Source organism: Centruroides sculpturatus, unplaced genomic scaffold (assembly GCF_000671375.1).
Source record: "Centruroides sculpturatus isolate CEXI.00-Female unplaced genomic scaffold, Cexi_2.0 scaffold2188, whole genome shotgun sequence".
NCBI classification, from domain to species: Eukaryota; Metazoa; Arthropoda; class Arachnida; order Scorpiones; family Buthidae; genus Centruroides; species Centruroides sculpturatus.
In genome coordinates, this window is record NW_019387541.1 from 15586 (window position 1) to 32687 (window position 17102).

Below are 17102 nucleotides of genomic sequence, written 5' to 3' on the forward strand. Positions count from 1 at the left end.
GAGGATCCAAAGAGTAAACTTTAAAATTCCGAAGAACATTAGCTAATATGGTTTTCATTTCAACCATCGCAAGTTTAAATCCTGTAAATAAATCATTTCAGTAAAATAACTCTGTGTTTAATTTATTACGATTCACTCACCGAGACAATTTCGTGGACCAGCGGAAAATGGCAGAAAAGCATAAGGATGAAGTTTTTTAAAGTTTTCGGGCAGGAAACGATCTGGATCGAACACTTCTGGATTTTCATAAACAGAAGGATTGTGGTGAATAGCATGGATGCAAATTGAGATAGAAGATTTTGGTGGTAAAATATAATCATCTATTTTATTAATATAATGAATAACCAATTATTAAAATATAGAGATATAAATAGAAGCAAAAGTCTAGATTGATACAACTAACCTATTTTTATTTCATACAGATTTTCTCTTGCAATGACAGGAGCAGGAGGACAGATTCTCATCGACTCCTGAAAAGTTTGGTGTAGAAATGTATCAAATTAATTTTCGTATATTAAAAAATTGTAAAGTTACCTTTATAACGCATTCTAAATAAGTCATTTTCAGCAAATCATCAACTGTAATATTTTTATTCATGTCATTTTCGAAAATGCTCTGTAATTCCAGATACACTTTGTCCTGTATTTCGTGGAATCTTCCCAGGAAATAAAGACTCCATGACATAGCATGGGCGGTTGTATCAAAACCCTGATATTAAAATAAGTTGAAGTGAAAAGTTAAATTTCTTCCTAAATAGAACATTGAATATTAATTAATAATAATTTGTCATGAAATATTTTTTCATTAGACAGCAGAAAAAGTTAAGATCTAACCGTATCACCCTGGGAAAGTCGGGATCAAATCCAAAAGAAGAATTATATAAGTGTTGTTTTTAGACAGATTCTATCTGTTATCACAGGGCTGCTTCGAGTATAAATATGACGAAACAACTATGTGTATGAATGAAAAACACACTTTTAATATCCTAAAGAATAGAGAATGATAGACAAAAACAACAGTTTAATGCTAAAATCAGAATTATTCGAATATATTTCATGAAGCCATATTTAACGGTGAAGAAGATTCTTCTCAACAGAATTTTATGAAGAAAAATCTGTTCAGAAGAATCTTAGACATTGGTAAGAAAAACGATAACAATTAAAAATTATATTAGTATTTGAAAACGTGAATTTGGTCAGCCTTAAATGGTATAAACCTTCATACTAGAGATTTCTCTTTGCAGAAAATTTTGTAAGGTTGCTTTTTTGTACTTGATTGCGTGTGTATAATAATTGAGGCTGATGACTTTACAGCGTCGACAATATTTCAGTTTATTTACATAATATCTACTCTATCAGTAATTGCCGAGAAACCCTCACCCCTTTATTAAAAAATTCCAAAGATTCAAGTTTTTGACACAAGTAATTTATCATGTAAAATGAGAAAAGTGACCAACGTTTAAATAAAAGGATTTACTTCGAATGTTAAAAAATTAGCAGTTCCTGTAGATTCTTAATTTAATAAAAAATTTTCTAAATATACTCAAATTGGAAATGAATGATTTAAAATATTGCTGAGAAATTGTTTTGTATGTTTGATTTTTTTTATTTATATTACTTAGTATTAATGTATTGATTAATAAATTATACATCAAATATAATTTTAAATTAACTGAAAAAAGTTAATTGTAATTATTAATTAAATAAGTTTTACATAATAATTTAATTAATACTGCAATAATGTAAATGATGTCATTGAAATACGTGCAGGATTATAAAACTATTTTAGTTTACATTTTTAACGAATTATACGTACTGCAAACATGAAGAATTCCATCTCCTTGATAATGTCTTTTTCCAATAATAAACCTTGATTCATATAAAGATCGAACAGTAAATCTATGAAAGGCTTTGGTTTTATGTTCGGCTCTTTTACACTATGTGCATTATCTTCTAAGTGTAGTAGCTGTCTTTTCACGAAATTTTCTTTTATTCTCTTGAACACCTGCGCATTAAATTAAAACGTAAATCTGTTAAATCTAAACATAAACCTTGATCTTTCATGTAAGTCGGTATACCTTTTCGTCAAATTGATGAATTATTTCAATGTATCTTTTGAAATTCCTTCCCGTTCTAGTCTTGGCGAAAATTAAAGAAAACCAATGCAATGGATTCAATAGCCATACAGGATAATATCCCATAAATCTAAAATTAAATTTCAATTATATTATACGAAAGTTTAATTACAAGGATTTAAATAGAAATATATTTTGTTTTTCGATTTGAATAAGCTTTTTTTACACGTTATAAATCTGTAATTCAATATAAACATATAGTAATAGAATAAAGTTTTTTATTCTAAAACCTACGATACGTGTGCTGTAGTATGAGGTCCTGGACAGGGCAGAATCTTCATAAAATTTGCACTTGAATTATTTATTTTTTTAAAAAGAAAAAGAAAAGAAATAAATGTATTAGGAAAAAATTCGTTTGTTTCAAAGACGCGACACTAGATCATCAAGAGACAGAATATAGTCCTCAGATCGACTATCTGAAGGTTGCGAGTGCAAATTCCTCTTCGAGTTTGACCTCTCCCGTGAACCAAGTTGGCATCTTGTTACGCTTAATAACGAGTGAACAGCTACTTGGAGATAGAAAAGAAGAGAAAAAGACCAATCGGAATGGGCGATCGAACAAAATACTTATAAAATTCCCGGTATTAAAAAAGCAAGGACGTGGCTCGACACGAGTCGGCTATGTCAGTTTTTCAAATTGTAACAAACAACAATACCCTGTATCGTTGAAGGATAGGATCTTAGGTCATTCTGACACGGGGATTAACGATTTTCTCAACCTGTCGTCTAATCAACAGTAGTTAGATATAGGTGAGTACGGCGCAACTTTAGCACGTTAATAATAATTTAAATTTAGTGTAACAAATATTACAGTAAAGTGAAAAAAGCTTTGTTTATTGTTTATTGGAATGTTATCTTACTACAGAACAAGTTAAAATCAGCTTGGAAATAAAAATAATCATAAAAAAAAGGCGCGAAATTCAACCGCCATCTTGGTGTGCACATATTGTTCCTCGATTTCAGTTATTTTAAGCAACCCTTTCCTACGACTTTCTTCGACTTTACTACAGTTCCTTATTGTTTAGCTTCTGGTCTTCCTCTTTGTTTTTTTCTCTGCCCAGGTAAGAGTTTTTCTCTTTCTTTCAGCTGGAGTGGCTTCTCCTCCGGACTCGGTCATGGCGTCGCCGTCGCGCGAGCGCCTTCAGCAGCTACCGTCAGGATCGGAAGCACTCATAACTTCTGAGGAATTAACATTTAACATTTATTTCTCCTCTGTCGAAATTGGAGAAACTTTTCTCCATTTGTTCGTCCCTTCTTTTGGACCAAATCTATACGATTTTTCTGGAAAGACAGAGACCTCTCCGACATCTTCGTCTGGCTGATCTCCACGCGGCCCTCAAACTGCATTTCCCCCGACCAGAATTGCTGCTAGATGTCCGCTACTCCAGTAGTGGTCTTCTAATAATCAAAACTCAGGATCACCAAGCCACAGAGGCAGCTCTTCATATTTCCGATATTGCCTGGATACCAGTCTGTGGCCTTCTGGCCCCGGACTGTGTCCATACCGCTGATCTTCTTCGTGGGGTGGATCCGTCGATCACAGCCCAAAAAATTTACGATATACTTTTGGACTCCCACCTTCCAATCCTAGAGATACGTCGTTTTACACAACGGGACAGGGGATAACATTGTGCCTAGCTCCACGGTTTACTTCTCAGTGGCCAGTGCCTTCCCGCTTAAATCCATTTCTATCTATTACCAACAATACCACTGTGAGCGATATATTCCTCGCCCACACCAATGCAAGTGATGCCTCAATTTTGGCCACTCGCCCAAGACATGCCGCGGCCGATGCAAATGTATTACTTGCGGGGCTGACAATGACCCTACCACATGTACCGCCGCTGCGACTGGCTGTGTGCGTTGCGGAAGAGAACATTCTGCTGATTCTCCCCGCTGCCCAGCCTATCAGGAAGAGGCACGCCTTTTAAAATTCAGCACCATCCAGCGCTGTTCTTATCTAGAAGCCAAGCGCTCGCAGAGCAACTCCCCAAAATCATACGCAAGAGTAGCCTCAACTTCCCCCCCAAAACTGCCAGAGTAAACCCCTCGTTGTGTAAAACAGCCATCTCTTTCTACTATTGGACAGACAGTTGACATTTTGACCTTAACCAATCATATCTCCCAATTGGAATCCACAGTGGAGAAGCTATGTGCGGAGTTAAGTCTTCTTTGCTTAATTATTCAGCCTACCCCGCATAACCCAACTCAAAGTTCCCTCCATGAGCCGAGTCTGGACAAGGCTCTGACCGTGTCCATGTCAAATAAGCGCTCTTCCCACCTGGCTGGTCCTTTGACTCCTGCCCAACTCCCAAAGAAGAAGAAAAAACCTAAACCTCGTCCCACCAATCCATTGGCGGCATCCGACTCAGAAGGTCCTAATTCGGACATGGACCTCACGTACTCCACAGGATCCACAAGAGTAACTCCCCTAGATGACCCCTGCATTGCCTCCCCAAACGAGCAAGCTAAACTTCGCCGCCACCCCGCCCAATACCAACAAGCATAATGTCTAACTCCTCGAGCAACTTGCAGAATCTCTGCTTGATACACTGGAATGTGAGAGGTTTTCGTTCTAAACGTGATCTCCTTGTGGCGGCGTCTTGGCTACATACCGTAAACATCCTCCTGGTACAGGAGATGTGGCTAACTCCTGTAGTGGCCTTTTCCATTCCAGGATTCACTCTCTTCTACCATGATTGCACCTCTGCTCAGGATGGGGGTCTCCTAACAGCTATTTTTCACCGGTGGCCCACCCGCCAGCTTCCCCCTGGTCCCAACATCACTGGCACTGAATATCAAGAGACTTTGGTATACTTTTCACGGGCTCCTCTCTCCCTTGTTAATGTATATTCCCCACGCGATGTCCTTTTGGTTGTTTCACTGGACCCCCTTTTGCAAAGCAATCACCACCCATGCATAGTGTGCGGGGACTGGAACGCTCATCATCCTTATTGGGATAACGAGTGCAAACGCCCAGACATCGCGGGCCGCACCCTCTTCGATTGGTTCTCATTTGCGTACTTATGCTGTTGGAACTCAGGGGAACCAACTTATTTCCTCCCAGACAGATCATCAGCTATTGACCTGACCTTCTGCTCCCCGGACCTATTAGGTTCCGCCTTATGGAGCTCTTGCGTGGACACCTTAACCAGTGACCACGCTCCTATTTCGATCATTCTTTCTATCTCGGGCACCCCTACCCGACGACTACCTGTCATTTACACTTTTCAACAAACTGGAGTTGTTATTCCAATAATCTCGATCCGCTTTGGACTACCGAGGATTCGATTCCCACCTTGTATAACGCCTTTGTAGACACTATCCGTGAGACAGATTTCTTTAATACTATAATTCGCTCCATTCCCTCCTCGGGTAAATCACCGTGGTGGACCTCTGAATGCAGCCGCCTTAAAGCGCTTAAACGTCGTGCGTTCCGCCTAGCCTGCAGGCGGGCGTCTCACTCCTGGTGGGATGAATATAAACAATTAGAAGCGAAACTCCGTCGGAAGACCCGTCAGGCTCGTCGGGAGTGATGGGGTCGTTTGTGTGCCTCTCCCCTTCTTCATCCACACTCTATCGCATTTTCCATCCACTAAGATCCCTGCTAGCTATCATGGCCACCCAACACATAATCCAAATGACAGACTACTTACTCAGTCCCATCCAGCAGGCAAAAGCCTTTGTATTCTTCTTTCAGCATACCCGCCCAAGGGGCACATTTGCTCTCCTTGATGATCCCCGGCTGGCAGCCTCAAAGTCTGAGGATTTCCCCTTTCAGCTCCTCAAACTCTGCTGGGCTATACACCGTCTTCGGAACACTACACCGGGCCCAGATGACATAAGCGCACACGTTTTACGGACACTCCCAAATGTGGGCCTCTCGGCCCTCCTCAATCTTTTAAACGACTTCTGGGCCTCAGATTCCTGCCCCCCAGATTGGACCTCTTCTACTGTTGTTCCGATCATTAAACCGGGTCACCCAGCAACGATATGAGCCTCTTATAGGCCGATCTCTCTTACCTCTCACGTCGCAAAACTATTCGAATGGCTAATCCTGTATCGAATCTATAAATGGATCTTTCATTCTGATATCTTCCATCAACACCACTTTGGCTTTCTTCCCTACCGAGGAGTAGAAGAGGTCTTTATTACGTTACACCACCATATAGCCGGTGCCCGAGCAAGAAGGCACTGGGTGTACAGTACCTAGTCGCTCTCGACCTAGAAGGGGCATATGACTCTGTGTGCCAAGAACGACTCCTAGCTAAATTAGAATTTTTCAGTATGGGAGGAAGACTCTTGTCCTGGCTTTAATCGTTCCTATTACATCGTTCTTTTCGCATCCGTTGGCGCGGAGCGCTATCACCCCCTCACGCTTTTATCCAAAGCGTCCCCCAGGGGAGCGTTTTTGCCCCCATTCTATTTACATTATACATGGTGGATCTTTGGATTGCTCTTCCCCAATGTCACTGCCTTCTTTTACGCGGACGATTTATACATTCTCACCTCGAGTACTAGGCCTTCTTAAGCAGCTCGCAAAGCTCAATTAGCCCTGGACCACCTTAAACATTGGGATGCCATATAGAGTTTATCTTTTTCTGCAAGTAAAAGCGCTTCCGTCGATTTTTCTGCCAAACTCCACCGCCCTCCACTTACTTTGTCTCTTAACTCTGGTAATATCCCTCAGCGCACTTCTCTCCGCATCCTCGAATATCATTTTTCGCATAACATCACTTGGCACGCCCACGAGACTTTCTTAAGAATCGAAGTGACTCGTGCTGGTTCTCTCCTCAAATTTTTTGCTTCTCGTAGTAATGGTGCGAGGAGAGCCGACCTCCTCCACTTAATTTATACCGTTTTTAGCCAGATGGCTGAATTTGGCCCTCCTCTCCTGCAAGGGGCCCCCAACCACTATCCGTCTATCACTATCCAACCAAGTCCCCTGCAAGGGGCCCCCAACCACTATCCGTCGCATCGAAAAACCCATTTACGAAGCCCTTCGCACAGCCTTGGGTATGCCCAAGTCTACTCCGCTCTTATCTTTACATGCCGAGTCTGTCTATATTCCACTCCAGTCTAGGATGCGTCAGAACGCATGTCACATGCCATCACTCACCTCTCAAAAGGCCCCTGTAGCCCTCTCTACAAAATTTTCAGCACAGCCTCCAGTCTAGACTACTACCACTGGTGCCCCTTCCAGGTCCCGTATGCCTCTAGGGTTGTCTCCCTGATTTGTCAAGAAGGTCTACCCATCTCTCACCTCTACCGGCAAAAACACATACTCCGAGCCCCGTAAACATCCAACCTAGAATTTGTCTTGACGACTTTCCAAATGCTATCAGCCAACCTCCGGCAGCCTTGAATTCTCTTTTTAATGATCTACATTCTACCAACTGGCGGGGTTGGACTCTCATTGGGGCAGATGCCTCAAAATCACACCTACGGACGACTTTCGGAGTGGTTCTTCCGGCTCAAACGGTCAAGGAAAGTTGGTCGCTACACACGAGTTGCAGCGTCTTCGATGCAGAGGCTCTCGGCATCCAACGGGCAGTTAATCTTAGCGCCCGTCTTAACACTCCGATGGCTTTCGTCTCGGATGGCAAATCAGTTCTCCAGGCAGTTGCCAACGTAAATTTTTACTCTCCAGCGGTTATTATTGACCTAGCTGCAACTATCAGCTCTCACCCAACACCCCTTGAAATCGGATGGACCCCTGGTCACGTTGGCATTCACATAAATGAAGAGGCACACCAAGCAGCTAGTCATAACATTCCCATCGGCTCCTGGTGGAGACCTTTCATGGCACGTGACCTCATACGCCAGATGCGGGAATCGATCATCCGCAACTACACCGATATCTGGTCTACCATTCTTCGGGGAAAAGGTCGCGACCATCTCCGACCTTTCGTTCCTTGGATGTACCATCATGCCTTGTCTCGCCACACAGAAATTCTATTGGCTAGACTTCAAACCGATACGGCCCCTCGAACAATTTCCTTTATTCTCGACGCAAATGCGCCTCGCCAGATTGCCCCCACTGTGGCTCGCCAGGAACTTCCGTCCACTATTGGCTTGACTGCCTGCAATACACACGGGCCCGCCAAGAGCTAGGCCGTCTCTTAACCTTGGACCTGACAATCGTCCGTACCTTAACTCCGATATACTGGTCTCATACCGACCTTCCTCCCCGACAACATATCAAAATCTTGGAGTGTTTTGTTCACAGCACCAACCACTTTACCTAATTTCTAAGCGGAGTGTTTCGGAGAAAAAGCCAACAGGCTAGAGTCTCCATATTAATAAGATAAGAGAGGAATAATGAAAACAATCATAATAATAATAATAACTCTATAAAAAGATAGCAGTTGCAGGTATATAAATTAACTGCAGGTAGACAGGTATATAAATTTGTGTTATTGACAATGTATGAATTGAAATTCACTATTAAATCAAGAAATGCAAGTGCAAAAATTTATTTAATATTATAACAACGAAATTCGAGTTCAAAGTCATATAGAAATAAAGAAAATGTAAACAAAAATTAATTACAAAAAATCAAACAGATAATAATTGAAAACATCCGAATGCAAGTTAAGAGCAATATAAATGAATAAGTGAACTCAAACAAACTAGTAATGAAATATGCTTAATAGCAAATTGTTTATGCCCTACACATATCGCAAATAAATAGAACCAAGTCATTTTCTGTACAGTTTACATAAGCCCACAATTCACACTTGCAGCACATAATCCAATTTTCCTGAGTAGTTCCATATTGTTCATTGCAATATAATAACAAGTATTTTCATCGTCATTTTCCGGTTCTTTAGAACGTTTTCCCCCCTTTCTTTTAGTGAAGTTCGAATTCAATTTCTCCAAATCTATTGATTTTCTGCAAGTTTTTGATTTTTTAACTTTAGCCTTGGCTTTTAGTGTGGCTTTGTATGGAGATCCAGTTATTTCTTCTGCTTGTTGTTTATTGTGTGCGACCACATCAAACCATAGCAAAACACGATCAGGAACAAGATCAACAACACTGCAGAAGATGCCCCAATAGTCATGATTTAGAAACATTAAGTGGGACCCTGAGAATAGAGTACCAAGTCATGATCTGGCCAAATAAGTTAATGTTTTATCCTTCTAACAAAAAAAATAACTTTCGTTATTATGGATTTATAACAAAACATGCCAATTTTAGATAAATAAAAGCGAAATATTACAAGAAATTGAAAGAAACAGACAACTTATTAAATATTTCAACTACTTTTGTCGAAGAGCAACACTAACACCACACTCAACAAACTATCATTAAAACTAAACTGTCTAACCTCTAAAGAGAGTCTCATTTTATTTTGTTGAAAGAAAATTTAATTGAAGAACTTGCCCCGTATGCCGAACTTACCCGTCCTTCCCTAAATAAGTTATACCCTGTAATATAGCACATGTCGAAAGAAAAAGCAAATAAACGATGTTTGAGATGTCGCGATATAACACCTGTCTTCTCTGTTTTCGATCATCATTCCAACTTGCGTTTTACTTACACGACTGTTATATATAAAAAAGGAAAAACACTGCAATAGGTCAAAAAGAAACTCCTTGAATATTTTAAATTTGTTTGGACTTAAAACATCTTGTAATGTGGAAAAATGCAAACAAATTCGGGAGTAATTTCTGTATATACAATTGTTAGTGCTTGTGTGGGAGGGAGCACGGGTTTGTTCACTCTCTTTTAAGCTTAATAACTGATGCACTTTTTTCGAAAATTTTTGACATTTCGATGTGAGCAAATTGACACACCATTAAATTGTTTTGATTAAATGTCTAGGGGTTGAGAGATAAAGTGGATAGTGTGTATTTCCAGTAGGGTCGAACTTCATGACGATGTTACTTATTATAAGTATTCACAATTTTTTTTATAAAAACCATCCCTATTCTAAAAACTAACTTTTTGCCATTTTGTAATAGTAAAAAATATAAGAAGTTCNGGGGTTGAGAGATAAAGTGGATAGTGTGTATTTCCAGTAGGGTCGAACTTCATGACGATGTTACTTATTATAAGTATTCACAATTTTTTTTATAAACACCATCCCTATTCTAAAAACTAACTTTTTGCCATTTTGTAATAGAAAAATATAAGTTCTTAAAGTAAAATATCATAACAAACAGAGTTACCAAATTTTGCCTGAAAAATTAACCAACTCCTTGCTGAAGTTTTTTAATTAGTGATTAAAGCGTTTATATATTTGGAAGACAGAATAACGAATATGTCTGAATAGGCTACACAATAATAACATAATGTAAAAAATCAAATATTTATTTTACAATTTCTTTATTTGTATGAAAGAATCGTTTTAATTAATGGCATGCATCAGTGTAATGCATAATATTTACTGAAAGTGGCAACGAGATAGAGAGTCAAACATGGTGTCATCATGCTTTCAATGAAATGGCAAGTTGAATATAGAGCAATATTTCTCCGGAATCTACGAATGCCAGCAAATACCAGTCTTTACTAGATATGCCGTTTCATTTAAAATTAGGAAATTGTTTCGGTTATTTCAACAGCACACACCAATATAAACACAGTTTACTCAACATTTTGATNTAATATTTTAAACCGTTTGATTTTTGCATTAAAGTTTTTTTAATTGATTGATGATTGATTCAATCAACTAATTTGTTGATTGTATTAACTTGATTCTTTAGATATTGAAAATTAAATAAATAACATTACGTTAATTTAAGCGTAGAGAAACGTTGCTGTTGTTCGAGCAAAGATCTTATTTTCACTTTACCGAGTGCCTAGTAGGTAATTCGCAGATTACCTAGATAATCTGCAGATTACCTAGGTAATTTGAGAAATGGAATAATTTTCGCAGCTTTAACCTATCACCCTAGTTAATCTGCAGATTAGCTAGGTAATGTACACATTAACGGATTTCGAGCTTTAGCGGTAACATATATACTAAAATTAAATTTTTAAATGTTCTTATCGCTGTTGAACACTGAAAACGTAAGTTTTTATAAACAGTTAGCTGCTGACTCATTTAGAATCTTATCTGTTAGTGTGAAAGTGTGTCTTTATGAAAGTAATAAATAACAACAATCATAATGTAATAACTCCAATAACAATAAAGATGTTCATAAAGTATTGGGTGTTATTATAATTTGTGAACGCACTGTATAACAAACCAGTAAATATAATAATTAGTCGAACTGCGTCATAAACTAACTTTGTTTCGTATTAAATTTATGATATTATAAAATATAATAAATGTTCGAATATTATCTTACCACCAGATAAAGAAGAAGTCTTTCCATGTGTAAACGAAGTCGAATCAATTTTCAGTGGTTTTCTTCTGTTTTTCCATTTTTTCACTAACATATACATCAACACAACGGAAGTAATAAGTAAACTTAAAATAATTCGTAATGAATTTAATATAAACATTGTTAATATATTCTTTAGCCTGCAGATTTAAAACTGATTCGTAATAATCACGCATATAACTTTATATCTATCTAACTGTAAAAGAATAAAAGAATAACCATTGAAAAACTTAAATCAGAAGGAATTTTATGACACGTGATCTATAATTTGCCAATCATAGAAATTCACAATGTTACTACAACAATCCCGAAGTGATGCAATTATTTGTATTCCGCTTTAAAGTTGTTCAAGGATTTCGACTACTTACATCACACTTAATTTAAATAATAATCTGCGTGTATTTTAAAACTTATTATATGGAAACCATTTCTTGTAATTTTATATTCCCATTTGATTAGAGAACATTAAACGTTTAACAGATTAAGATTTGTTAAATGCCATCCTAATTATTGTTACAGTTACAGTCATTTGAGATGATGAAGATACTTACTTCAAAAGTTTACTCTAAAGGCAAAACACCGACTTTAAGATAATATTTGGCTTTCATTATGGAAAAATCCGAACAGAGGCGAATTCTACGTCAGTAAATACACGAAGAACGTGCTTTATAGAAATTTCAAAGAATGAATGTATTTCTCTGTTTGAAATTGCTAATTTATAAAAATTAACTTAAATTAGTAACGTATATAACGTAATTATTACAGTTTGAGTGAATATAAGAATCAAGACATTTCAAATATATCATTAATAATAGAACTTATCATTTCATTGATGCTCACGTAAACAATTCAATTTCATTAATAGAAATGCTTATACAAGAATGGCGAAATTAATTGTAATTGCCAGTTTATTTATATATTGAAATTTGTATAACGTTTGTTCCGTTTTATATTCGATAATCAACAAACAAAACATGAATTATTACAATTGATTCTGATTTTTCATCACCCTTAAATTCATGTTTAAATGTAGATAGGAGATTAAATTAATTTAAACAACACTGAAATTGTTTTAATAATAGGAAATTATGCAAACTTGTTAAGCATAATTTTTACTTTTGATTTTAGTATAAATAATGTCAATGCGTCAAGCGATTAAATTCCTATTTTTACGAAAAATAGTTATAAATAAAATTTATAANCTAGGGGTTGAGAGATAAAGTGGATAGTGTGTATTTCCAGTAGGGTCGAACTTCATGACGATGTTACTTATTATAAGTATTCACAATTTTTTTTATAAAAACCATCCCTATTCTAAAAACTAACTTTTTGCCATTTTGTAATAGTAAAAAATATAAGAAGTTCTTAAAGTAAAATATCATAACAAACAGAGTTACCAAATTTTGCCTGAAAAATTAACCAACTCCTTGCTGAAGTTTTTTTTATTAGTGATTAAAGCGTTTATATAATTGGAAGACAGAATAACGAATATGTCTGAATAGGCTACACAATAATAACATAATGTAAAAAATCAAATATTTATTTTACAATTTCTTTATTTGTATGAAAGAATCGTTTTAATTAATGGCATGCATCAGTGTAATGCATAATATTTACTGAAAGTGGCAACGAGATAGAGAGTCAAACATGGTGTCATCATGCTTTCAATGAAATGGCAAGTTGAATATAGAGCAATATTTCTCCGGAATCTACGAATGCCAGCAAATACCAGTCTTTACTAGATATGCCGTTTCATTTAAAATTAGGAAATTGTTTCGGTTATTTCAACAGCACACACCAATATAAACACAGTTTACTCAACATTTTGATGGATGGTATTCAAGTTATGCATTCACCATCCGAAATTCCGAATTTGGTACTTATAAAAAAACGCATGAAAAGGGGGATTTATAGTACAGAATTGCGGAGATTACAGAAGTACAAAGATATTGTCCCACACTATAAAGATTTAGGAAAAAACTGTACAAAGACAAATTAGGTGGTAAATCTGAGATTGAAGAAGAACAGTTTGGCTTTTTGCTGGGAAGGACTATGACTGATGCTATTCTTGCTTTAAAACAGGTAATAAAAAGGCACAGGGAAATGCGGAAAGATTTGCACATGGTGTTCATAGATCTAGAAAAGGCCCATGATAGGGTACCGAACAATAGGTATGGAGGTGTATGAGGAAAAAGAATGTTCCAGAGAAATATATTAGGCTCGTCAAGGAAATGTACGAGGGAGCACTACGAGAGACCCAACAATATAAGCACTACAGAAGAATTTTCCATTAATGTTGGTTTACATCAGTAATCGGCCTTTAGCCCTTATTTGTTTGACTTGATAGTAGACGTGTTAGTGTGTGACGTGAAGTGTGAGGCTTCGTGGAGTACACTGTTTGCGGATGATATTGTTCTGTATGAACTTTCCCAACCGAAGGCTGATAAGAAACTGGAAGATTGGAGAAAAGTTTTGGAAGAAAGGGGAAAAGGATTAGCAGAACTAAAAAAGTATATAGGATTCTAAATGCTAGAGATGAGTTTAAATTTCAAAATATTCTGCTCACTTTTGTTGCGAGTTTTAAATATCTTGGGACATTTGTCGAGATGGGAAGTGGATTGAACTCGGAGGTGCAGCATAGAATTTAATGTAGATAGATGAACTTGAAAAGGCTGAGTGGTGTGTTATGCGACAAGAAAGTTAGCTGCAAGCTGAAAGGAAAATTGTATAAATCGGTTGTTGGACCTGTAATGTTATATGGAGCTAAGACATGGGCAAAAACAAAAGCCCAAGAAAGAAAAATGGAGGGGCAGAGATAAAAATGCTCAGATGGATGTGTGGAGTATCAAGGAAAACCAGAATAAGGAATGATTTTGTTAGATGTTTTGTTTAGGTGGGCCCCTAAAGCAAAAAATATTAACAATGTAGGTTGAGGTGGTTTGGCCACGTACAGCGAAGAATAATAATTATGAAGTAAAAATTACGTTGAAAAAAAAATCGGAAAACTGGTAGTAAAATAAAAAAGGGAAAGAAAAAAACGAAAAATGCGTTGGAAACATAAGGTGGAAGAAGACTTAAACCAGAGGGGACTTAAAAGCAAAATGAAAAAGACCTGTTACAGAGAAAAACGCTAACCCTATATAAACATGTCGAAAGGCTAACATACAGAAGAAGAAGAAGAAAAAGAAGAAAAATAAGAAAACGCATGGAGTGAATTGGCTCGAGGTGTATAAGAAACAGGCGAACAATATAAGTCAGTTGATGAACTGAAAACCGCCATTGCATACTACTAAAAAATTCTAATGTGAATACAAAGCAAACCTGATTCAATAATGAGATACAGTTTATAATGTCGGATTTAATGAAAATCGCTTTATTGGTCATTATGAGTACGAAATAATCAATGATTTTAAAATTTTGTAACATCTAATTTCTAAACTTCTTAAAATTCTCGTGATATAAATTAACAATAACATATTTGTGTTGTTAAAATTTGTTAAAGTTGTTATAAAAATTTTTTAATCCATCGTATTTTATGCATCATTTTGTAAAGACTTATGGAAAAATTAAAACAATTTACATTGTACTGAATTTTCCATACCTGTTCAATGCAATGATGTATTCTTCATAATTTTCAGATTGAGACATTAGAGAAATTCCTAATAGTACATCTACATAAAAATAAATTGGTATTAACGTTTTTTAAAAAAAATGTTTTAGAGTAGAGATTAATACCTGCAGCTATGTCCAAAGTGCAACATTTCATCCATTTCAAGACATTAAAAATTTCATTTTGCTGCAGTTTTTTTAGCCTCTCGACTAAGAAATTTGAATGCTCCATGAACACATTTTGATGATTTTTCAGATTCCAAAGATGAAAATATGGAGCTAAATATCTTCTTCTTTTTCTCCAATTATCATCAGGACTTTATTGAATTAAATACAGAAATTTGTAAACAACAACATTTTAACTAAATGTAAAATAATACATTACCTGTACAAAAAACTATTTTTTCCAAACACTGGTATAAAGAAATCGTAAGTAGCATCTTTATTGATAAAACTGTTGCTTTTTAGAACTTCCTACAAAAGGCAATAAATTTTTATTTATAATGAACATATTACATAACTATGTATTATTCATTACCTTTGCAGTTTCCGGATGTATGAAAAAAATCATTTTATATCCAAATATGTTCATGCATACAACTTTCTCTTTTGGATATAATGTAGAGAGTCCAAGCAGTAGATTTGAAGTAACTTCATAAAGAAGAAAAAATAATTTATATATTCATAAATAATAAAATTTCTCGATAAAAGATGATAACATACTTATGCCTCCGTTCCATTTGTAGTATTCTCTGTCACGTGAAAGAAATAAACTATTCCACAAAAGTGGTAAAACGGATATAGATGGAAGTTTTTTCATTTTCATATCTTGAACATTTTTTTCATTTTTTCGTAGATTCTTATCTGTTATTAAATAAAAGTAAATATCAACTTTGCATCTCATTTTGCGTAGTACCTGAACGTTGTCGGTTTGGATTGAAGTTACACTGCTAAATGAAAAATATGCTAAATGTAATTATTACTTGCTTTATTAGAACTGAAAAGTTATCAACTTTGTTATTTTTTATTTGTTGTTGACTAGTTTCCAGGGCCTAATTAATTTTTGCTCGGAAAATGTTTAATGTATTGTTTTGTATATTAAATAATTATTTCCACTTGAAAGAAAATTTGACAGCCAAAGAAATTGCCGGGAAATAACTGCAGTAAAATAAATACTTCCAAAACTGTGTTTTTATTGAAAAACTCTATAAAAAAGTTAAAATAATCATAAAATTCTTTTATTTGAAAAATATAGCTGCAAGGATTGTTATTTTTTGATTTGACACAGAGCGAAAATTCACATGTGCATTCTACATTGTTTACAAACTGATTGACCTTGAGAACAACTGGTGACTGATTTTTCCAGGAAATTTATATGTACTGTACCTTTCTGGGGAAGATTGGTTTAAAGCAGGCAGGAAACCAATTTACCACATCTATTCAAATATAACACAAAATTTCCAATCTATATGCTGTTAAAATACAGGAGGGCGAAAAAAGTATATATAAAAAATTCTAGTAAATAAACAACAAAAAAATCGGCTGATGTCATAAAAAACAACCAATAGTATTTTTTAAAAATTTTACAAAAATCAAATCTGTCCTGTAAAAGTTAAGAATGATTTAATTTGATTTAACACTAGTTGCTGAGCATATTAATATCTCGTATGATTATTATCTAATTATTAGTGTTGCAACGAATAGTATATTCGGCCTCAGGCCGAATACCGAATATTTGGCCAAACTATTCGGCTTGATTAACGCACGTACGAAAATTGGCGCGCAAACCGCATTATGGCAAGGATCCTGCTCTCTATTGGCCCGCTGTCACTACGCTTCGCCAACCGCGTTAATTCTTGACAGTTGTAGCGGACAGACAAGAACGTCATGGCGATATGTGATAAATGATGATATCAAATGTGAATAACAATGAAATGACCTACCTGTGTAAAAAACGGAAAAAAAAAACAGAAGGACCACGAAGTGAAAATGTGAAAATAAATATGAAATTGAGTCGATAACATAA

At 36.0% G+C, this 17102-nt stretch overlaps 2 protein-coding genes across 2 annotated transcripts; both read right to left on the reverse strand.

Moving 5' to 3' along the window:
- LOC111616479 (cytochrome P450 4C1-like) lies at positions 1-686 on the reverse strand (the record flags this gene model as incomplete). The annotated part of the gene is made up of 4 exons (XM_023357884.1): positions 535-686; positions 404-470; positions 141-320; positions 1-81 (listed from the first exon to the last, which is right to left on the reverse strand). Coding segments are annotated over exons 1-4 (478 nt in total), but the record flags the coding sequence as incomplete, so codon positions are not given.
- A 1111-nt stretch (positions 687-1797) lies between these two features.
- LOC111616481 (cytochrome P450 4c21-like) lies at positions 1798-15933 on the reverse strand. The gene is made up of 7 exons (XM_023357886.1): positions 15800-15933; positions 15615-15727; positions 15462-15550; positions 15203-15393; positions 15069-15138; positions 2078-2204; positions 1798-2004 (listed from the first exon to the last, which is right to left on the reverse strand). The coding sequence occupies exons 1-7, from the start codon at positions 15900-15902 to the stop codon at positions 1798-1800; spliced, it is 900 nt and encodes a 299-aa protein (XP_023213654.1). The 5' UTR covers positions 15903-15933.
- Between the last annotated feature and the right edge of the window lie 1169 nt (positions 15934-17102).

What these genes read in the sequence shown, in the direction of transcription:
- LOC111616481 (XM_023357886.1), bottom strand. Translation starts at nt 15,902, where the DNA reads ATGAAAATGAAAAAACTTCCATCTATATCCGTTTTACCACTTTTGTGG. An exon ending in AAAAATAGTTTTTTGTACAG is followed by an intron (nt 15,394 to 15,461) that starts GTAATGTATTAT and finishes AATTCAATAAAG; the next exon opens with TCCTGATGATAATTGGAGAA. An exon ending in TACATCATTGCATTGAACAG is followed by an intron (nt 2,205 to 15,068) that starts GTATGGAAAATT and finishes ATTTAATTTTAG; the next exon opens with ATTTATGGGATATTATCCTG.